The 25158-nt window shown below is 37.5% G+C and overlaps 1 protein-coding gene across 1 annotated transcript in view; it reads right to left on the bottom strand.

The window, feature by feature from the left end:
- Positions 1-691: 691 nt before the first annotated feature.
- The window catches only part of LOC109053832 (protein CLEC16A-like), a 53674-nt gene continuing 29207 nt past the window's right edge, over positions 692-25158 (bottom strand). The window contains 9 exon segments of the mRNA XM_042720408.1: positions 692-2658; positions 8395-8535; positions 10444-10581; positions 10941-11145; positions 12245-12396; positions 22323-22443; positions 23457-23493; positions 23495-23583; positions 24366-24416. Coding sequence (XP_042576342.1) covers positions 2213-2658; positions 8395-8535; positions 10444-10581; positions 10941-11145; positions 12245-12396; positions 22323-22443; positions 23457-23493; positions 23495-23583; positions 24366-24416 — 1380 coding nt within the window. The 3' untranslated portion in view covers positions 692-2212.

Below are 25158 nucleotides of genomic sequence, written 5' to 3'. Positions count from 1 at the left end.
ACCTCAGCAAAAACTTCACTCGCAATTTAATATTTTTAGTCGCAGTTTGGAGCCCTGGAAAGCCAAGTCATTTTCCCATTTATCCATTGGTAATTTTTTAGTTGTATTAGTATATAAATCACATTTTCTCAGTATCACACAGATCCACCACTGGTTTCTGGAAAAGCAATTTAAAAAAAAATCCCCTTCCATATTATGGGGTTGTTTAGCATGGAAAATTGACTAAGAGAAATTACTTCTGAATAAGCAGCCCACTTTACACAGTAAGAAAGAAAATTACCTAAAAAATTTAATTTTTATATTTGCAATGTCCCCTCCCACAGCAATGCGGCTTTGTCATCACAGTAATAATATTTGCATGTGTTAGTTACAAAACTGATATTATACAGTTTGTTTTTAATTGAAAACAAGGTTTTAACCAATCACAAGAAGCAGAACTGGACTCAGCCAGAGTTCCCCTTAATCATCAAGAGACCCAAACACTGAGAAACCCACCTATTCTAGGAAACGATGACTATCGGGAATTAATAGACTTGTTGATTTTTCACAAGAACAGGAAACTTGCAAACTTATTTTGATAGACTATCTACATATAAACAGTGTGAGAGGAAAGATTTTACAGCAGAACAATGTTTAATACGATGACGCTTCATTATAAATGGTTTATAAAAAAGGTAAGACGACCAAAATGTACATCAGAATAATTTATTGCATGACTTTGATAGCTCCAGTTGGTCAATTAATTATAACATTAGATCAAAACAAATCTTTACACTGTGTACAAACTATGATGCCCCCCTTCTCCACAATGAATTTATCCTCGAAATACTGATATACGCAGAATTAATCATATTGCTTTAAAAGGTAATGCTTTACAATCTCCGCTCCGATAAAGCTTAAATAGGAGTGCTTTTCTTTGGAAAGAAAAGCGCCCAGTCACGGTTGCCACACTTTTGCATCTGTGCCACACCGCAAGAGTGTGTGGATCCCTTCTATGTGCTGCAGTCTATAAACCGAAAATTAATTTTCCACTTCAGTCCATTAGTGACAGTAGTCCAACTACTTAAATCTGTAAATGAAATAAATGAGTCTTGAATTACTGTTATTGCACACCAAAGTAAAACAAACCACAAATACATCACACCCAGCTTTGATTACATGTGTCCAGCACAAGCTCTTGATGACCTCTAGAATATTAAGTGTTAAAGAACATTAAAATGCACCTTAAAATACTGATATGTTGCCTCAGCTTTAAAAAGGGAAGAGACCACTTTTGTGGTACCTAAAGCAGTAACTACATGAATGGAAACGGCTAAATTCATCCAGATTTCAAACTGTTTCAGAAAGAAAACAAATGAGTGCAGGTACGGCAGTGAATTAATCGCTTAGGAATGAAACTCAGTGACATCAGGTTTGTTCACCTGATGAAATAACGTGACTGATATAAGTGAGTCAGCGGTTTTTGTACAAAAAGGCTTGATGGTGCAAGAGGTCACCGGATGGATGATCTTAAATGCAGCAACTAATTAAAACGGGTTACTTCAAGCTCATATCGGTTCCTTACAATCTCCACAGAATGACACAAAAGGGCTTTTTTTCAAAACGATGAAGTGAAAACTAATGTTCAGCCAAAACTAAATGTACCTTCAGAAAAGAGCACCGCTGGATAGACCCAGAAGTCTTTGTACATTCCTCAGTGTTAAGACTGGTAGAATCAAGCGGGCTTTCCCCACTAACCCACTCAGATACAGATTTATACAAACACGCCCTCTCCTCCTCTCCATCTGCTCGGTATCATAAAACCATTCGCGCGCACACTCCAACAGTCGCACACAATCACAAAACAGACGCACATGCAGAGAAACAGCTGGATCAACTCACGCACGACACAGAAAAAGACTGTGCTTTAAGCAGCACTTACTCATGACAAACAATTATGCCATTGTTCTAAGTGTGCCATTTTCCTATGAAATGCATCATGGTCTTGATATAAGGAAAAGTACTGGTAACCTCTGTGTTGACACTGTTCGCAAATAGACACAGATACAACTGAGGGCCTGAATCACTAAAGCTGAAAGCATATGCCAACTTGCTTAAGTAGCTTGTGCAAAACCAGAATCGGTCATGCTCACATTGAGTAATCAACATTAACAAGCGTTCTTGCTTTAGTAACCTGGCCCTAATTTTTTTGGTACATTTCAGTTTAGATGTATCAGTCTATTGCGGTTTCCTCCTCCAGGTCTGGGTTGTCCTCTTGGTCGGCCATGACGCCTATAGAGTCTGTCTTGAACTGAGTCACAGGTTCCTCCCTCTGAATCTGCATCAGATCCTCAGTTTCTGCAGTAAGCAATGGCACAGACTCTGAAGACGGCTCATCTTCCTCTGGAATAATTGAAATATCCTTCCTGTCGTCTCGAGTCTGTGCATCCCTCGCCCCTGTGTCGTCGTCTTCCTTTCGGCTGGCAACCGCTGTCTCTTCTCCGTCTGCAGAGGCGTCATCTTGGATGGAGGACTGGGTGCTGAAGGAGCGCAGGCGAGGCGGGTCAGCGGGGGGCAGCAGGGTCAGGGAGTCCACGCTCAGTGTTTCGGCGTTATTGTCAGACAGGAGGGAGATGGTGGGTTGCGGTGCAGGGGTGAGGCTAGGCGCCAGGGCAAGTCCTGAAACAGAGAGAGCAGGGCCGGTGAGTTCTGCACATGACTTATGGAAAAGGGGGTGGGAATTACACACATGCAGAAACGATTATTCATACTGAACATACAAACCAGACAAAGGGAGAACTGCACTCAGTGCCGAGGTGGAGAAGGTCAGCTTTGTTACTTTGTGTGTTCTTGTGAGACATAGACAAATGTGTGCAATAAATCTGAGAGTTTATTAGTTTTGCAGAGATGTTTGGCAGACGGATAGAGTGGATTGATAGATGTCTAGATACTAGTGCTGGCCAGTTTGACCAAAAATCTGTATCACGTTTTTTTAGGATTCTGGTGGTTTAGCATGTTTTTTTCCCCCTGGCTGAGCCTTTATATGAATCTGATTGCCTGAAATGGTTGCAGATCCACTGCATTTTAATCACAATCCAAACAAACATTCTACACTATCCACCTTTTTCTTCAACGCGGAAGTAAGCCTATGGGTGAGACTTCCGGTTCATTAGCCGCTATAGGGAAGTAATGAGTAGAATAACAACGTGCAGTAAATGGTAAAACTGTTTGCACTACAAACCAGTATGTTCATAATTAATTAATTAAGATGCATTAAAATAATATGGGTAAAAAGTTTAGCATCAGGCAAATGAGGGGTTTGGAAAAATTAATCGTTGAGCGAATTGTTTGGGAGTCGTTGAGCAAGTAAGGTAAAAATAAATGCATATTATAAGATAATGAAAGTGTTTATTTTGACCTTTAAAGCAAAAAGAAAATGGTCTGACCTCAGCTTTGTGAAATGATGCTAAATAAAACATATCTGCATGAAACAGAAACAGCAGGTGGGGTGCATTAAACTCAAATTCATTCTCTGGCAGCAGATGGCGCTTATGGAACAGCAGCAATAGAACGCTTCCTTGGTTACTGCTGTAATCAAAGCAGCACTGCACATTAATATGCATTATATGGAGGTAAGATAAAAAGAAAACACCATCTAAACTTTTCTGAAGACAGTCAGTTTCCCTTGGAGATGCATTCATATAAACCCCCACCCCAATTCAGTGTTTAGGATTTTCTTCCAATATTTTGCGCATCGTGAAGAATGATCTTGCTGTGGCTGATGCAGTATTTTCTCCTCTTTGCGTTCGTCTTCAGCGTCTCTGGCTTCTGTTAATGGCTGTTTACAGTTGGTTTATTTGCCCAGTTACAGAATTAGTTATGTTTTATTAATAGTTCTCTAACCATTTGTCAGAAATAGGGGTGTAACGGTACATGTATTCACGTAAAATTTTCGGTACGGGTTTTCGGTTTGGTACATGTGTACTAAAATTATTACATTTGTTTCAGGAAATTCAGACAATAAATGCCGTTTTGGTGCTCTTTGATGTAGTGTGACAGATCGCTGTGTTTACGCCTCATACAGCTCTGATGGCAGCTTTACTAGTTTTATTATAAAATGAACATGAATTAACATCTCATGCCTCGTGTAACACCACAATAAATACTTGAACAAAAGTAAATACTAAACAAAAATTTCTTGTAAACAAAATGTTATGTAGCATTTCATTACCTCAGGCTAGGGCTGGGCAAAAAATCAAATGCGATTTTCATGCACATCTTGTCAGTAAAGCCAAACATGTTTGTATAATTTTTTTTTTTAAATTTGAGTCTCGATTATTATAGTTAAAAATAAATAGTCATTAAATTTAAGTTTGGGCTCTGTTGTTAACTGTAACCTTATAGTAGGCCTAATGTAAAAGGGCTCCCTATAGTTTACAGCAGAGGTAGATTTTTTTATTTTTTATTTAGAATTTTGAATGGTTGGATTTTATGGAGGTAGAAATGGATATATAAAGAAAATTAATTCTATATACATACATATTGAATTTAAAGAATCACGATTAATCGTTTAGCACTAATATTTGATTGATTTTATTTATATATATATATATATTATATATATATATATATATATATATATATGGAAAGATAATAGATAAGGTAATAACTGACAATGTGAGGTGTGTAGATAATAATGTGAGGTGTGTAGATAACTGAATTCATGCTACAATGCTTATGGATTAAGGCAAGGAGGGAAGTGGGAGGGCATCAGACACGTGAGACAGTGAGTCAGACGTGTGAAAGGCCTCTATTAAGAAGCTCTCTGCCAAGAATACGAGTATGAATGTCCATGGAGGAACCGGAATGGCAGAGAGCCATGGAAGTGAAAGGATGAAGATAAAAAAGGGTGAAGCAGAAAAACAGGATACAGTGCTTTCTCAATTTGGGGTGGCATTAATTCACAAAGCCTTTGGGTTTCCTCAGCTAAGCCACTCTTGCTAATACCATGCACTTTTAGAGTAAGGTTTCACAGTTTCTACAATGATGTATACATTTATAAATACTCATCACTTCACTAGTCACTTCAGATAAATGCATTCCAAAGATTAAATTTTTCTAATTTTATTGCTCTTTAACTGCAACACTTTGACTCATACAGACATAAAAATGAATTAATCAGCTATTTTTGATTATCAACTAATCTCAATCATTTCCTGAGCAGTTGGATTAAATTAGGTTTACCAATTACACACACACACACAAAGCTTTAGTTTTTAGTAGCACAATGCAAGTCACTGGAAACTACCACTCTGCATCATCTATGTAAAAACGTCACACGGACATGCCTGTTTCATGTGCATGGAGCTCTAAACCCACTCTCCACCGTGCCTGTCATCCTCTGACAGAGAAAACACGCACCTTCGGCCTTCCCTGCCCGACCTGACTAGGGAACAGAGGAACAGATCAGAACGCATCCTACTGACACAAATGCATTTAGCATCTAATCTGAAGCATACATGAAGCAAAACCTACAGCCAAAGGATATTATCAATTAGCTAAACATGCAAAGCACACTATTTTTTTATCTACACAGAAAAATACCAAAGCAGGATTATGGTGACGGCTTGATTTAAACACAACAGTTCACTGAAGTGCAATGGCTAGCTACCTGACATGTTGAGCACTGATGCTTATACCAGTGATCTGGGTTTGAGTCTAGACTGCAAAATATCTTGATCTTACTCCTCCTATTCCCTCAACCCATTTTACTTCTCTAATGGGACATAAAGCAAGGTGGGACTAGACGTTTGAGAGGCGGAGCATGTTTATTTATTTTTTTAACTACAAAGAGAATCTTTTTTTTTTTTTCAAGTTTGAAATTACATGAACTCATAAATCATGCACAACATAGTACATTAGCGTCCACCCACTTTTTCAGCAGCACTGCTTCAAGATTCATTTTTCCCAAAGGGATTTCATAACAGCTTTTGTTAAAGCATTATAAGCCATGAACCAAACCAACCATCTCACAGTCACAACATTAAAAACTTTAATTTGAAGCAAAGCACTACAAACCCATGAAGCACTGCGAATGACTATCTAATTAAAAACTATGCAGAAATATAAGCAAAATTTTCTTTGCATAATAATGGGTAATGTAGTTTTAAACCACAAATTCAACTGTTAAACAGAGTTATTTTAAAAATAAGTTGAAATAATGCAAACAGATAGCTTCAATAAAAGCATGTACCACTGATTAACATCTAGGTCTGTCTTTAAAGGCTTATAAGTTTTTACTACTGGAACCCTACTGTTGAATTTTATGAGACTAGTAATGTGCTTTTAGAAGATAAAAAGGGACAGATGGATTTCCTGTTGACTTTAACACTATGCAGGTCGAATACATGCAACCACTATGTGGTACATGTCTGTTATGACAGAGACCGAAGGAGAAATGGATGTCTCACCACAAATCCACACCTTCAAAACAATACGTCATCTGCTACTACCGCTGCTGTTTCTAAGAACTTCTCTACAAAGATGTGCCGCCCCACAATGCATTAACTAACAATGAATGTGGTCAGCTCAGACTGCTGCACTCGGGTGTTTGTTACAGTGCCCTTATTCAAACAACTTGAGTGAATTCAGAAGACTCTTTGTCCAAAAAAAATAAATAAAAAAATCTAAGAGATTATTAAATGATATGGACCGTTTCACCTCAGACAACCCTAAAAGGTCACTGTATTTCAAAATAGATCATCATAGTGATTCAGAGAATAGAAGGAACTAAGATACATAATGAAAGAAACAAAAAAAAGCCCATGACCGTATTAGTTAAACGCCCCCGCCACAAAACAGAAATCTGTAGGAGACTTCACAGAGGCCACAAGACTCCACTGCTCTATTCAGAGAATCAGCCACCAGATTGGTTCCTGGGCTCCTGTGGTGTGAAGACTTCTTGAGCTCTCAGGTTTTTCCAAAACCACACCTGACCACCACTGATCACTGCTAACAGATGCAATGAAGGAGGCAGAGATAGACAGAGCAGCCATAGGCTATGCAGTCCTTTAGAGGTCAGGGGCTGCGCTGTTCTACCCAGCAATCAATTCTTAAGAGGCCTTTTGGAGGAATATTTAGCTGGTAGTCATAAAATAGTCTTCCATTTAAACAACTACTTGACCTCAGCTTACCAGGGAATTTGTCTTGCTAATTTTGATAGAACTGGCTGCCTGACAAGTGCTCAAAACGAGGACATGAACTCACAAATTCAACCACGTTTACATGCACTTAAAAAAAAGATGAAAAAAAAAAACTGAAGTGTATGAGCTGTGAGGCTTTGAGCTCTTAGTAAAAGAAACATGATCTTAACACAAGTGGTGTTTATAACAACGGATGATAACATTAAGTTAAGTAAACACTTTTTTTTTTTTTTAAATTGTTTAGTTGGAAAAAAGCATTATGAAAGTAATTCCAACGATATTGTTTCTCTGTATCATTACTGTTATAATTGTGGAGTCGACTTCCCTTTTCTCTAGAATTAGAAGGATTGTTAAAATGTTATATTCATAGTTACTGCAATTACTGCAAATATCATCCCTAGTGTGTACTGGTCTTTAATCTACGTATAATCATGTACTATAGCTGTAATACTGCAGCAGCAGTTCGCAATAAGCATTTATATGGCTGCGACAATAAAACTGACACTGTAAAAGTGGGACTGTGATATTGGCAGGATCCATAATGAACACTTGCCAAGCGCTAAAACAAAGTACAAATTGGCTTAGAAGATTTAATAAAAAGGTGTTGCATGTAAAGCGAACAGTAAAGCATGCGCTAGCAATACTAAAGTCAGGGGTTCGATTCCCAGGGAATGCATGAACTGCTAAAATGTATACCTTGAATGCAATGTAAGTCGCTCCAGATAATAGCATCTGCCAAACGTATAAATGTAAATCACAATGCAATCATTAATAAAACGTCCGATCTGATTCCAGATCTGTGGAAATGCAGAAAAAACAGATAGAAAAATACAGGGAACAAAATCACTGTTTGGCAACTGACAGACACACAGAAAGACACACAATAATGCAAGAGACAATGACCTGCATTGTTTGCTGCAAATATACAAAGAAAAATGATCAAAAATATTTTTCATGGGCAGCATGATGAGTAAAACATATATTTGTCATTGACAAGTGTGGCAAACAAATTAATCTTGGACCCTGGATATCACAGCCTGATTTACTGTGAGAAAAAATAAAAAGGATTGCACAATCTGCTTCTTTGCAAAGGGGGTGTTTTTCTAGCAGCGCGTATGAAGGCTTTTGGTGTTTCAGTTGGTAGTAAAGAAGGGTGGTTAAGCAAATGTACAGGAGGGAGTTGCATATGTGTGTGTGTGTGTGTGTTTGTTACCTGTTTGACTCTGTGTGATGGTGTGTGTGGATGCGCTGCTGGCTGTGACAGAGTCAGCGGGGCCGGTGGGGCCACTGGAAGGGGGTGAGGTGGAGGAGGCTGATGTGGGGTTGTGCTGAGTAACGCGAGCAACTGCAAAACCTGGAAAGCAAACACACGGCACATGCAAATCACTTAGACACTGACAGACCTGGTATCACTGAATGTCCCGCCATAACAAAAGCAAGCTGGAACTGAAAATAGAAATAGAAAATAATAAAAATAAAGAGGTCCCATATACGCTCACAAATACACACCCTTACTTGCAGATTACTGAAACACTAATTCATTGCATTCCTACATTTTGGTACAAATAATCTTAATTACCAAATGACTTTAATGTGATCCAATGGCAAGCAATGAACACACCAGGCTTTTCAAAGCACCTGGCATCAAACCAAGAGTTCTGGGAACCACAATCTCTTTTACCTGAACCAACAACATGTCATCAAAAGGGACTGAGAGACAGCTATTAGTCATCCATTTCCCTATACAGAGAACTCACTTTTGTGAAATTAAGAACTACTGAAATCTGAAAGTATCGATACATTTTGTAAATATTGAGAGATTTGGAGTTTTTTTTTTTTTTTTGTGATGAGGCTTGTTAGATTTTGCTGTATTTGGCTAAGCAGTGGTTTATATAGCACTAAAAAATTATAAAAACAAAAAAATATAGATAAAAAAAAATAAATACAAACAAAAAAAAAAAACAAAAAAAAAAAAAAAAAAAAAAAAAAAAAAAATAAACACACAATAAACACAACATACACACACAAACACATATATATATATATATATATATATATATATATATATATATATATATATATACATACATACACACACACTTAAAAGCACATTAAAACACATTACTTTGTAAATGACCCACTGGTCTGGAACCAAAAGTCTAAATAAGGGTTGAATACCATGACTGCTCAGAATCACAGCTGGTACAGAGGAAGCATTACCTAGAAACCTGTTTCAGACAAAACAGAACTGTAACTTAGAAGAGCACTGGAGAAATTCTGGGGAAAACCAAATTAGGATGTGCAACAGTTGAGAATAAGACTGTGCAAATCTCCACAGAGAGAAGTTAGTGAGCAAGTCCCTTTCAGAAATAAAAAAATGCAAAAAAAAGGTAAATGTTTCAAAACATATATGAAATACATCTTATACCGCAACAGAAACAGGAACCTCTAATGTTGTGAGCACTTTCCTTTAAAACAGAAATCTTACAATAAGACTGCACCACAGAACTCATCTACCACCAAATCATCACCATAAGAAAGTATGCAACAGCTTGCTCAAAAAACCTTGAGAAGCTTAAATTAAAAAAGCAAGAAGCATTTAAAAACAACTGGCACCTTAAAGGGTTACTCCACCCCATGTCGTTCCAAACCCGTAAAAGCTTAGTTCATCTTCGGAACACAATTTAAGATATTTTGGATGAAAACCAAGGGGCTTGAGACTGTCCCATAGACTGACAAATAAATAACAGTGTCAAGGTCCAGGAAAGTATGAAAAGCATCATCAGAATACTCCATCTGCCGTCAGTGATTCAACCGTAACGTTATGAAGCGACAAGAATACTTTTTGTACACAAAGAAAACATATATAACGACTTTATTCAGCAATTCCTCTCCTCTGTGTCACTCCACATCATTTTGGAGAACATCCGCTGAACGCAAGCAACTTACGCTCTTCTGTGTCAGCCGCGACACAAGAATACATTTTCTACGTGTATTTACGCTTAATATTTGAATGAAAACAGCGCATCTGTGTAGCGCGGCTGACACAGAAGAGTGTATGCTGCTTGCGTCCAGCGGATATTCTACAAAACGGAGCTATGGTCAATGGAACTGTCACAAGCCTCCCGGTTTTCATTCAAAATATCTTAAATTGTGTTACGATGACAAACGAAGCTTTTACGTGATTAATGACAAAATGTTCATTTTGGAGTGAAGCATCCCTTTAATCTCCTGTGATTTCCTCCTCCGTTCACACATTTACCTGGAACTTTATCTACAGAGGCGAAGGCTGGGCCGCGTCTGGACTGGTCATAGAAGCGAAACGGCAGAGATGAAGTAACAGACGGTTGGCTGAAGCCCAGCACCTCTGTGCAAGGCTGAACAGGAAGGTCCAATAGAGCTGCAGGATGAATATTTATGGAAGACGGGAAAAAAAGATAACATGAGCAAAAATAATGTGTGACAGAAATATGAATTCATTTTTCCAGCTACACATTAACACTAAATCGTAGCAGGATAAAAAAGGAAAATTCCATGTCTCTGGGAATCAGTACAATTAAACTTATTGCACCTGGTATCCATTAATTTAAAAATGTTCTGGCAGTTAAAGTATAACTAAAGTCCAACTCAAATTCAACCCCTCCCCCCAATGTTGCACAACAGCTGGGAGGTCTGAGAATATATCATTTATAAACAGAAGATTACAAGCTGCTGTAAAAACATTGGCTTCAAGGCAATCTACAACTGCTAAGACCTGACCTGCTATCCGCTGCATTTTCATACGTCTGGCCTGGATGCGGCCTTTGGCTAGTCGCTGTTTGGCGATGATGCAGCGAATATGGTCTGCAAAAATGAAATTAGCCTGCAGGATGGGCACAGGCTTGGCGTGAGGGTTAGACGTGGGCTTGTGTATGATGATGTTCAGGGCCCTGCTGTCGTCTTCTACACCTGAAACCTGCATGTCCTGTGAACATAAGCATTAGATTAAAATCTGCCGGTTTCTCAGACTTAAAGTGCAACAAATTTTTATTTTATTTATTTTTTAAGAATTAATTTGGTTTCCTTTTTTATTCTTTCCTATAGCACGTTCAGTGTCTTTAGGGAAATGTCTTCTGAAAAATCATTCCCCATAATAATACTAATAATTACTTTCATCAAATAGCTGCACCTAAGGACTTGACTGTTGTGCTGCCAAGTAGCTGAAAGGAATCACTTAAGACCAAGTTTGACTAAAGAGAATGATTTGTAAACTGCCTAACTATGATTCATTTTGTGCAAATATGTTGGCAAATGTGTTTCGTGTGGTAATTTAAATATCTTATTAGATTTGCTCATGAATCTTAAGTTAACCAGATGCTTACAGAGGGTTTCGAAGCAACACATTACCAAACAATGTTCCCTTGTATGCAGCCACACAGGAAATAATATGCCACGCACAGGAGTTTGTAATGCCATTTGCTTGAAATTCTAGTAAATGTGAAATAATTGCAAATAATTGCTGCTCTAGTGTTAGAACTGGTGAAGGTAGTATACAGGTTTCATGGAAAGAGGATGCTGTGCGCCAAATGTGGAAATCTAATACTTTAATGGCTGCGAACGAAATACACGAGCATTGACACAAGCGCCAATACAAACATATAGCAGGTGAAATAAAACGTCATGTTTGAAAGAAGAGTGGCTTGATTAAGTGGTGCAAACAGCAGCTGATGGGAGCAGAACAGTAACAAATCTCAAGACATTTACAGTTGCAGTATTCATGCACAATAACTGCTTCATTTTTTTTTTCATATTAGCTATATATTATATTATTATAAAGAAGCATGAGATTCTTTTAATGATTTTTAATAGACTGATAATGCACTGTACAGGCTTGGGTTTAAAGAATGTTTTTGCTCAGGTGGCCGAAGCCTTTAAATACCCTCCTTTGTTACATAAATTAACTTTAAAATCTGACAGAGGACTTCACTTCTGAGCTGAAGATCACAGTCAAGAATGTTGTCAAAGTGTACTTTTTTTTAGTTTGAGTGTCATGTTTGCAGTGTAGGAGTGGGAATGAAGCAGACCTGTAGAAGGCCAGCAAACTTGACAACACCCCAGCCGAGACGTTTTGAATCCGGCTCCACAAGACTCATCTGGTACACATCCACAGCCAGGAAGCGCTGAGCTTGAACCCCGTCTTTACTCACCACCATGCAAGCAATAAGATCACTGTTATCTACAAGGGAAGAATAACGTTGAATAATTGATCGTTAACTCCAAGTTCAGACTGTGGGTGGGAACACTGTGTAACAACTTCATTCAAAACAAACCCAAGTGAAAAATTTGTACAGATTTGCAAGTCCAGATCTGACCACTGAATTAGGATTTCGACATTACTACATTGCATTAGTAGCCTCTGATAACATGCATCAGGAAATTTAGCATTAAAATTTCAATTCAACCACCTAATCTATTTCCAAAGAAACAGTAGGCCTTGCACAACTAAATATAGTCATGCACTTCCTATTATAAAGCGTTGAGAAAATGTCAGTGCAGGGTGAATTCAATCACATTAAAGACTCAGTAACTGAGTGAGTGTTAAACTGGCATGAAATCAGATTGTACTCAGACATGCGGGCGTTTTTAAAAACACTCCAGTGAGTCATGACCTACAGAGTACATCACAGCTACTCGCAGGTGGGTGGAGAGGGGGGTGGGGGAAGAAGGGGAGGGGTAAATAAGAGGTAGGTCATGAACATTTGAAGTTGGTTTCAGGTAGACCAACTAAACTAATAACAGAAACAGCATCGTCACAACTGAGGTACTATGACTTTGTACCAGTTTCTCTCTGAACTTCCTAAGAAGTCACACTGATGGGTTTACTTCAGAACTGAAAGAGCAAGCGCTGCTCTTCCTTTTAACTCGCAGTCAACAGTGGTGACAGAGAATTGTGTTGCCTCTGGGGAAAATGATCTGCTCTTATACCAAAGAATTCACACCGTCTGACTAGTTAACCAGACAGCTGAGGCACAGTAGCCACAAATACCATGATGCACACCAGCTCTGTGGAATCTCGTATCCTATGGGCAAACAGGATACACTTCAGGGTGGTTACATGTGGTTATGTTGGTTGATTCATGATAAAGTTGTATTTAAAAAAAGGAAACAGGACAAAGATCCTTCACTTCAGTGTCTATAAATGGCAGTGGGTTTATGTGGAAGCTGGATGACTTCATTCCAATGAATGTAATGAATCATTCATACTTGTGAACCAGTTTGACTGCCGTTTTCTTCTTATTTTTTAACTTTAGAAAAAAAGTTACGAATATTTTGTATTCCCAAAAATCTATCTTAAGAATATTCTTAATATAAAGTGACGTATATGCATTAATTTGGAGTGGTGATTGGCGGCCGTGACCGGAGAGTATGCGTCTATGTCATCAGTTTTCAGAGCTTTTCTCAGTATTATTCATGAGAATGAACTCTTATGATCCAATCACTGTGCTGTATTATACATGACATTATCTCACAGCGGAGAACTCAAATCTCATTAAAGAGCTTTAGCGCTGTCAGTTTACCTCTGTAAACATAACCGTAACAATATTTAATATGTAAACACGTGGAGCGTGCATGAGAGAGCAGTTTCTGCAACAAAACTTGCTTTGCAGATCGCAGTTCACATATGGATCAGAGCAAACGTGTTTCAAGTTTTTGTAAACATTTCATATTCTCTGAAAGTATGATATGTTCATGTGCTCCAAACATGAACTAGCACCATGTATGCGCACATATCATGTATTCTTCGAGTAAAATACACGCAAATAAGGGCACTGATACAGCGTCTGATCATGAACGCGATGACAAGACAGATTATTGTGATGAACAGCAAACAATGATAGAGACCGGGAATTCAAAGAAGAGTAAACAAAAAGTAACAATGCCTTTATTCTCTCTATTTTAAATGCATTATAATATTCATTTGTCTGTGTAATGAGTGTTGTAGTCCTGTGTATTATTGGTTGTTTTCTCCCCTCTTCCCACAGTCTACACTTTCACTTTTCCACAGCTTTACATGCCCATTTCTGAAGTCTTTTCCAAATCTAAGGTGTGAAAGACCAGTGCTGAAACGTATACTGCAGTATACTGCTCTGAATAATCAATTTGTTTAATTGAACTGATTGACTGAAAAAAAAAAAAAAAAAAAAAACAACCAACCAAAAAAAAAACTTACCAAACCAAATTTCTTTTTTTTTCTCTCTGTTTAACGCAAGAGGAGATTGTTTTGAAGAATGGTGGTAACCAAACAGCTGATGGTCGTCACTGACTTCCACTGCATGGCAAAAAATATTATAGAAGTCAATGGCTACCGTCAACTGTTTGGTTAGAAATATTCTTAAAAATATCTTTTAAAAATAGAATAACAAACCTCATACAGGTTTGGAGAAACTTACGGATCAGTAAACTATGACAGAATTACTAATTTTTGGGTGAACTATCCCTTTAAGATGTCATTGCCAGAAAAATATTACAAAAAAATTCCCTCATATTCCAGGTTATTCATGACTTTGGGAATCCTGTAGCAAGAGTCAACTGAACAATAACTTAGCACAAATTGCTCACTCTAACCCTGGATGAGTAACTGAATAAGACACCACCAGCTAAATCAATATACAGTTACATCCTGTGTAATTTTATGAGAAATTGTAAAGTGCATGTCTATTTTAACAAACCCCAATTAACAGAAGAGATTTCAGCTCTCAACCAAAGTGGGGGTGAGGTGTTACATGCAAAAGTACCATGTGACTAAGTGTTTAAGGTGAGAAACTTTTTCTGAGAACTTCCTCAGAAAGTGTGCACATGCCATGTGCATTAATTATGTATATGCATACAAAAAAGGGAAGAAGTGCACAAAATACATTTAAACATGTAGTTGCAACTCAGCTCAATGTTTCAGTTAATGTGTTCTGAAAAAACAAAAACGACAGCAAAGAGTGGAAAATATTCAGCAAGAATTCATGTTCACACAAAGTTCACAATATGCACTGTGATGTGTCTACTGTGTTGTGCGCATGCATCATTTCCTGCACATCTAAAAATAACACAGATCAGTGGCACGTCAGGTTCTCAGGTCGATCTGTCTGTCTATCTGTCTGACTGTCTCTCTCGTCATTTGATAGCGAGGTGCATGTTCCATCAACTCACTGATGAGCCATTCCAGGATGCACAATAAAAAAAGAACATAAAAGGCCAATGTTATCACAAATTATGATGGTGCAAGATGATTTTATGTTAAAATGCTTTGCAGAGATATAGTGGGGTACAAAAGTCTAAAACCACAAAAGAAAATCATTAGCATTATTTATTTTATTTTATTTTAATACACTGTTTCATTATAAATTATATTACCAGCACAATAATTTGGGTGAAAAGTTAAATTTAAAAAATAATTAATTTGAATATTTGGTTTGTCCCCATTTTGCTTTATTTACACGAGGATCTGAGCTCCATGAACTCCATAAATTTGTATAAAATCTGATGATCTCGTTATCCAGCAAAAAATAATCTTATGTCATAACATTTTTAGTATTTTGAAAATTTTAAGCCGAAGAAATGGTTCACAAATTCATATGAATGATTCATTGGATTTGTTCAGATTCAAAATGGTTCATTTTTTGGATTCAGACATTTTCAAAACACAGAAATGTTGATATGATTCTTTAGGGTCTTAATGAAAAAGACATAGTTTGGTTAAAATTTCTCAATGGTAGCGTAAAAAAAACCTTTTTTACCCTGACAAAAACACCTCTTTTCAGAGCAAGCCGTTTTGTAGCATTTACCTTTAAATGTTAATGAGCTCTGCTGACCCCACCCCGTCTCTTCAGAGCTGTTATCAGAGAGACTGTTTACTTTAGCTGCATTCATCGTGAAACTTGCTAATTAGCACATTGTAAGGAAAGGCAATTTGCAAAGATTCATAAAAAAAAAAAAAACTTGTACTTCTGTAGGTGAAGCTGGGCAACGAATGATTTGCGCGAACATAGATGCATTTACGTAGATCGGGGGTGCATTCCCTTCAGAAACACGTGTAATCCACTGCGTATTTAGTGGCTCAGATGTCGCGAGTAAATTATGTTCATTATTACATCCAACAACAGAACACCTAGATCACTTAGGAGTAGGGATGTCAAATTTCGATTATTTCCATGGATCGATCGTCGTTTAAATTAACGATCAATTAATCGATTAATCGTTAACCATAATGCTGCAAAATGCGTCTATTGCAGGCACGCAGTCACCGACATGACAGGATGTGCAAAAGCCACACACACACACAAAACGCTTTCTCACTTGAATTAAAGGGGTTTTAGTCTGAATAAAATGCTAGTAGCAGGACTGTAAAATGAATAGATGTGATTATGATCATTTGATAAAATGAAGAGAGCGCGCCATACATTTGAGATCATTTTAGTTTGTTGACTGTTTCCCTGCACGGAGACCGCTGAATGCGCCTCTTTAAATGGTTTTGTGGTGCTCATTGTTGTATTTTAAAACACAATTGCAATGTTTTCAATTGACATTATGGTATTTAAAATAAATGGTATTTAAAATAAAATTATCCCAAACATAACTATGGCACGCGTGTGGCTGCGCTGCGCAGTAAAGTGAACTCATCAGCGCTGCTGCAACCAAAACACACTGTTGTGCACATATGAATTTGATCCTGCTGGATTCTGTCCTAGAAAAATGTCAGATTTTTAATTTTTGCGTTCCGTTAGGCCTATTTGTTTTTAAATATCCGGCATATAGTGCATTAGATCGTGACAGTGCGTATGTGCGTGCATATGAGGACGAGCGTTTGGCTAGATTTATTCGGAGGTTAGCCTATTGCTCATGTCTCATTAGGCACAAATCCAAATGTTTCCATATTCGCAATGCATTTGAATGTTTAAACATTATATATATGTAAACTAGGCTTTTACTTTACACGAAATTCGCATATAGACGAAAAGATCATCCTCTTCATATGAACAAAAACGTCCTTGGGGGTCTATTTAAACTGACCAGTGTAACATTTGGCTATTTTATTTAGATAATGAACAGACTGCGATGTAAGTTTGAATCGCTAGAATATATGTGTACAGCAGGCTCCGGCGCGATCGAAACAGCTGAGACATTAAAAAAAAAACGTTTTCCGCAAAAGTGTTTACTTTCAATTGTGCGCACACAATAAAACAGAAGATTTGTGCTCTTGTAAAATAAAGCAAACAAAACAGAATGCGTTGTCATCCTTTTTCTTTTCTTTCCGTGAACTTTTGGAGCGCCGCCACACTTTTGTTTTAAATCCGTTATCTTAATTATTTAAGTCAAAAGTATATTGCGCATATTTAAAAAAAAAAAAAAAAGGTATGAAAACAAATTGTAATTTTTATGTTGGGCCTATTACTTTAGGCTACATAGGCTATACATTTTCCTTAAAGCATCCCATTTTGTCCCAGGGCTTGAGAACCTGTGCCCTGGTTACTGTAGGTCCATGCAGAAACTTGTGAACATCAGTGAACGCTCCGGGGAAAAACGTATTGTCTGTGTCGGTCACACAGCGCCTAGTTAATCGCTGTTTGAAATCCAGCAATTATTTATTTACAAATTAAAGCTCTGGTTATGCCAAGTGTGGTACCTATAAAAGCTTTGTTTATTAGAGGAATAATAGGAAACTCTTAGATCGCGACCATGCCTCTGGATGCGCTCAAGCCTTCATTTACGCGGCTTTGTTCTGGTTTGCCGGTTGCTCACGAATTTCCACAATTCAATAAACATATAGCCATTCTTTCTTTTCCTAAATCTTCACAGGTCTAACCCTCTAATTTCGCAGGGTTTATTTATTATCTTTCACTTTTAATCACTTTTTCGCATCTCTTTACTGTGGTAAACACGGGAAGGGAAATTAAAGATTTCAAGAATAAGAAATCGTTCGATTTAATTAATTTGTTCCCTTATTTCACTTAAATCATGGGTTATTTAGGGAACAAAATTAATGAAACATGGACAGTTGCCACAAATTAATAAGTCATAGGAACGAATTAACAAGTTGTAGGAATGAATAGACTACCTGTCACTGTGTCCCGCAGCCCTGGAAAGCGCACGATATGAAATTATCTGATGAAATGATAGTTACTACATTTCTATATAGCTTTTTATGTTGAAGAACTTTTATGTTATTTCTATTTTAATGTACTTTAAAGTTTAAATCACATTAAAAGCTTAATTTGTACATTGTGAATGAATGATGGTGCGTTTATATACGGTCTCCGTCACTCACAGCCGCTCTCACGTGTTTTGCGCATGAGCCGCACGCAGCCCAACATTAAATCGGTTAACCGACCATCGACAGCCTTAATCGATTTCAACTCATAACGAAAGGAAGACGCTAATCGAATAAGCGATGACACCATAACTTTGGAGACATTCTTGTCTACATCTGCTCCGGCGGTGAAACAATGGTGGACTGATGACGGGTGGGCGGGTCTAAGGGAAGACGCCAGTCCAGTCTGTGCTGAAACGCTACTGTCAATCAAACTATAGTGGGAGGGGCCTGTCTGTGTGACGTCACAAAGACAGGCATCTGAGATCGGCTCCATTTGAGAAAGGGGTAAAGATTTCAGTAGATTAAAGGGGTCATGACATGGGTTTTTTTATTTTATTATTATGGTCCCCTAGGTGCAATTATAGTATTACTATAGTTTTTTTTAAAAAAAACAACATTTAAAATGTAGTGAATTATGACATTTTCCCACCCTGTTTCTCATCCTTTGATTCAAACAGTCTGTTTTTGGGGTTGTTTCCCCTTTAAGAGCTCAGTGTTAACGCCCACTGTTATGATTGGCTAACGACAGTGCCTATGGATAAATTATTAAATTATCATTGGTCAGTCGTTGAAGCCTATTTCTGATTGGTTGTTTTCGTTTTGACAGCGTTTATGCCAAGAGCCAAAAGAAAGAATTCGAAGAGAAGAGTACTTGGCCATGCGTGAACGCACGGGACACAGTCTAAGCACATACACGCTACTTCAAGCGAAGAGGAGAGATTCGCGATTGCACTGAACACGTTTTAAGTGCAGGCATACTCTCTGAGCGAGCCCAGAGAAAATTCTTACAAGAGCAACGTGTATCTGAGAGCGCGCGCGAGCAGAGAGATTCGCGCTCGCACATTATATTAATGTACTTTCGCGCTACAATAATGCGCTCTCAACATTTGACAGGGAAATAACGCCATACTGCGTGGCATTGTAATTTTCCTGTACACAGACCCACTCTCTGTCTGTCGACTGAAAACTTGTGAGGCGCGCGGCGCAACAACGATACGAAATGAGCGTAGTTGTCTTGTGCTGGAGGCGGTCATATGCAAATGGTTGGAACGTCACTTCGCACCGTGACGTCACTTCTTACCATGGATCCAGAACGAGCTGTATTTAGAGCTTGATTAAATAAATGGCTCGTTTATAATGGGGAGGACGTCTTAAGCTATGAAACTTGCAGGACGTTTTAATGGTACAAAGACCTCTTATATTCCAAAAGATCAAGGCAAATTTGGTTTCTCATTTCATGACCCCTTTAAAAAAAATAAAAAAACACTGGGTGGATTTTTCTCATCATAGGGTGGTTGTGTACACACACTGCCAACACACATTTCAGTTCAAACAACTTGTAAAAGTGCATGTGGCATCCTACGACTCCTTTAAACATTTGGACCCTACTGTACTTATAATGTAATCTTGTAAAACTAAATTTAATGCCAGACTAACAGACTTAAATCTTTATCAACTTTATCGAAAATATGGCTTTTCACAAAGGAAACCGGTTCAAACCCAGAGCAAAAACAGTCAGCCGATGTCATGCCTTGTGCCTTAACCCTTTCATGCACAAACGGCTGTGAGACAGGAAGCTACAGTGGGTTGATTTTGGCAGCAAAATCTGAGCTTCCTCCCACCTGCTCACACTTCCAGAGCTCATTCTGCCCACTCTCTGACCAAGGCTGTAGGTGCTTCTCAAGCAGCCTTACTGTTAGACATGAGATATACTGGAAGAGCTCAAGGCTGCTGCCCACAACAGCTCCACCAGCTCTAGCAAAGGCCTCAGCGACAGTGGAAGGTCTGAGTCAGTTGTCTCTGCACACACCCCCTCTTACCTGTCAAAGTGAGACGACCTGAGTTAACCAGGACACCTGGACACAAGAACTGAGCTGGAGGTGCTGAGACCAAGGGCCTCCATGCAACACATCAGGGGTGAAGTGAGAATCGGTTAACAGTGCAAACCCACAGATTGCATAAAAGAGCTGCACAGGCGACGAGAGAGCGATTTCGTCATGTGTGGTAAAGACTTCGTGACTGAGTGCGAGATACAACGAGGAAGGTCTTAACATGGAACTCAAAACCAAGGAGATGGTCGCAGTTCATGAGAAGTATATCGATTCGACATTTTTTTTTTTTTTACTTTTTCTATTAAAACTCAACCGAAGGGCTGCAGTTTCATCTTTATCTAACTTCACTTTATCTGATACCACAGAAACAAGAGCTAGCACACAACTCAGTGTATGTGAATCACTCAGCTGTAGATGTTTGTTATCAAGTTATCGCAAAGATTCACATGAAACTGAATAGTAGTCCTTTTGATGATAAGGCAGGATGTGATGAGCAAGGTAGGATTTATAAGATTTCAGCTATAAGAGCATAAATGCTAAGAAAACCAGGACTCAACAACAACATCATCTGGTCATGTTGGGGGATGTGAGGTCACTGAATCTTACATTTATTGGACATGCACATCAATTATAAAGTGGTCCTATTATTCTTTTTCACTTTTTCAGCTTCAGTTAAAGTGTAATGTTGCTGTTTAAATATAAAAAAAAAGATCTGCAAGGTCAAAGTCCACTCCAAAGGGAGGTATTCTCTTAGAACTACAAAAGTTCAGACTACAGTGTGCTTTTTCCAGATATTGTGAAGTCACAAATTAAGTAATTTAAATAACTTCTGCTCATGGAATATGCAAAAAACCAGGTAAGGCCTGGTTGAGGTATGCTAGAGACCATAGACTAAAAAAAATAAATAAATTGAATTGGTATGGCAAAATTGAAAAAAAAAACAAAAACAAAAAATACAAAACCAATACCATTGTTAATATTTACAGTTGAGCAGATGGAAACTCACAGTTATGGTAAGGGGAGTGAGTTTTCCAGAACAGGCTCTCAGCAATTCAATCACAAAGCACTGGGCCAGCTAACCAATCAGAGCACTTTTTGTATTTCGGAAGGAGGGGTTTCATTGAAACAGGAACTAACCAGCACATTCGAGACAGACTGGGAAGTGAGGTGCTGCAATAACGTAAAATATGTGAAAAATTATACGTTTTTGGAACAATCAAGGATGAAAATAAATTCTAGTACACACTAAAAACTAAATCAAGACTTTGTAATAGGATATAATATGACCCTTTTAATCCTTGTAGTCCTTAACATTGGTTTTCTGTGATTTATTGAACATTGTTGTCATGTGAAAAATCACTGGATCATATGCCATCCCTTATTTTTGACATCAAAATTGTAATGTAACTGTGAGTTACATTACAGTAATTATACAGGTAGTGCATAACAGTTGCAATACCCAGGTATTATGACAATTTAAATTAAAAATGAAAAATATCTATTTTCTGGCACACATAAAACATACTAAATATACTAATAACATTCATCTGTCCTTAAATGTATTGTTTTTTGTAGTGAGTACAGCCAAAAATTAAAAAATCTGTTGTCCTTTCCACACCCTCAAGTTGTTCCAAACACTTATGACCTTCTTTCTTATGTTGAATAAAATATTTTGAAGAATGTTGGTTACCAACAGTCCATAGAATTGAAAGAAAAATACTATGAAAATCAGTGGGGACCAGAAACTGTTTGGTCACCAACATTCTTCAAAATATCTTGTGTTCATCAGAACAAATGTATACAGGTTTGAAACAACTTAACGGTGAGGGGAAAAAATGTTGGCAAAGCAAACAAAAACCTGAACGAGCAAAAAAAAATCCTTACAGTTGAAATTTGAAAACTGGAAACTGTTTGGTTTGCAAAACCAACTTATTCAGCATTAGGTTTATGTGACTGTAAAGGCCTTACTGAGGTCAAGCACATCATCAGTCTTGATGAGATCTTCTGGTCGGGTGAGAGGAAGTTGAGTTTCTGGTTCTCCTTGCAGCTGTAGGGACAGCGAGCGCAGCATGAAGAACACACGGATAGCCTGCAGGGACACACACACACACACACACACACACAAACACACATGCAACATCAATGAATCTTCCTGGAATTTATGTCCTACATGAGTGCTAAAAGATCTAAATATTCTTTCAAATATTTTCAATGTAACCGAGTGTCTTGAGTGTCATGACATCAACGTTTCAGTACCGACACCTGTGAAATTTTACAACTCTTGGCACCACTTTCAAAACTAATACAATATTAAACACAATCCTTTATGTAGAAAGTTAAATATTAATGAAACATAAAATAGTAAAACACCTGCTCACTTTAGTAAACAGTGTTTAATGTTTTCTATGTACATATCAAATATAAAATAACATTAATTAAAGTCCTGCTACAGTCTTCACTGAATGATTATACATGCATATAAAAGTACTAATTAAAGTTTTACATTTACATTTATGCATTTAGAAGACGCTTTTATCCAAAGCAACTTACAGTGCATTCAGGCTACACATTTTTTTTTTTACCAGTATGTTTGTTCCCTGGGAATTGAACCTACGACCTTTTGCGCTGCTAACGCAATGCTCTACCACTGAGCCACAGGAAGTTTTCCAGAGAACTTGCTCTGTAAATAAAGGCAATCACTTCTTTTTTTTCTTCAGGCCTAAATTTGTGTTCACGTGTAACCAATAAATGCATTTGACCATTCATGTGCACACATGCATCACCAAATAAGCATATGTCTATTCAAAATCAACTGCTTGTCATTCAGAACAAATTAAGTCGATACTCTATATTACCAATATAGCAGAAAGCCTGGCATTGTTATGTTTCTGAAGCACATGAAATCCATTTCTAAAAACTTTGGATGGTTTCCCAGAAGACAAACCGTGAACACACTGGCCAAGAAACACATTTTCACAGATCATGAGAAAAGGTTTGGAAGGATGTTTGACAAAGAAAAGCCAAAATGTTAGACAGATCAAGACCTACTCATATAAAACAATCTGAGATCTTTCAGCAGGAGTATATATGTTCATCACTGACCCTGCGTGTCCTCTCGACATCTCCACAGGGCAATCGCCACAAAATCAATGCCGGTAAGTGGGGTGCCAGTTGGAGGAAGTAAAATGGATGCATCCATCATAAGATACTCCACGTTTAGGGGCTTATTCTATACACACAGTACACATAAACAAAGAAAAAATGCAAACACATTAATCACTCTATGAGCTTGTTGTCCTGGTCCAACAAACACAAACATTTATTTTGCTGGACAAACAGCTTCTTGGCATTTGTCGTTGGTTCAGTGTGAACATGATGGTTAAGTTTCACAGTCATTTACTCATTCTCATGTCTTTCCAAAAACAAATGACTGTCTTTTTTCTGTTAAAAAACAACACTAAAAAGGTTCATTTTTAAAGAATATCCTGGCCACTCTTTTTAATATAAGCTACAAGACAAGCTACACATCAAAAAATATATAAAATTGGACAGTATGACTTGGAATCCAAACTATTTTATGGTCCATATGGTCTGTTTTCCACAAAGCATACGACTTCTAGAAATTTATATAGAGGAGTCATGTTGGCTATTATGTTGAAAGCTCAAGCCCACATTATTTATAATTTACAATTGAGTGAGCAACTACATTTTTTTTATTCCTTTGTGTTCGATGGAAGGATGAAATGAGCATGAATAAATGGCAATATTTTCATTCTAGCAAAGGTAATTTGTTAAGAATAACAGTACTCCCAGGAAATGATGTTTTGTAAGAGGAAGTAGAACAAACGTATGGGTGCATTAGCCACTCCTTATCCAGTAAATGTCTGATAGATAAGAGAGATTTCCTCTCACCCAGAAGCAGAATGTGTTGCTGTATCATCAGGTTATAACTGAGAATAACAGTGAGGTTGCAAAAAAGACAACATTTGTGTGTTTAGTAAAGCAGCTTACCATCATGCTCCTATACTCATCCTCAAACATGTCCAGGAAAATCTCCTCCCCCTGCAGGAAGAGGAAGATGACATGGAAAAAATTACCATAACAGAAAACAAGACACATGATACACTACCCTTCAAAAGATTGGGGTCAGTAAGAATCGGATTAAAATAAAATAAAAAGGTTTTAAAAGAAATTAATACTTTTATGAAGGACATATTAAATTGATCAAAAGTGACCACAAAGACATTTACAATGTTAAAAAGGTTTAGAATTTCAAATAAATGCTGTTTATTTAAATTTAGAACTGTCTATTCATCAAAAAAATCACATTTTAAAAATATTCTGGAATAAAAAATAAAAAAACATTTTTAAACCACATTTAAATATTTTACATTATTTCACTGTTTTTACTGTATTTTTGTTTAAATAAATGCAGCCTCGGTAAGCTCGAGTGACTTATTTCTTGAACTAAAAAAAAAAAAAAAAAAAATTATTTTTATCATTAAGTTATTCGACTTGTGTTACCATCTGACACCGGCACAGTCAAAAGAGCAGCTGTTAACATGAATCAGCAAGAACACTCCATGAAAATCCCCACGGGAAGGATGAAGGGAGGGACATTATGAGAAAAGGTTGTAATATACAGAATTAAAGAGAAAATGAGCTAAAGTGAGTTAAATTATTCAGAACAGTCTGACTCTTTCACCTATACAGTACAAGTCATTTTTGGTCACTGCATAATTCCCATGCTTTCACTTCTGTTATTTCATAGTTTTGACTTCACTATTATGCTACAGTGTAGACA

The sequence above is a fragment of the Cyprinus carpio genome, chromosome B3, assembly GCF_018340385.1.
Source record: "Cyprinus carpio isolate SPL01 chromosome B3, ASM1834038v1, whole genome shotgun sequence".
Taxonomy (NCBI): domain Eukaryota; kingdom Metazoa; phylum Chordata; class Actinopteri; order Cypriniformes; family Cyprinidae; genus Cyprinus; species Cyprinus carpio.
The sequence above is the reverse complement of the archived record's forward strand: the minus strand, read 5'-3'. Positions and strand labels throughout refer to the sequence as shown.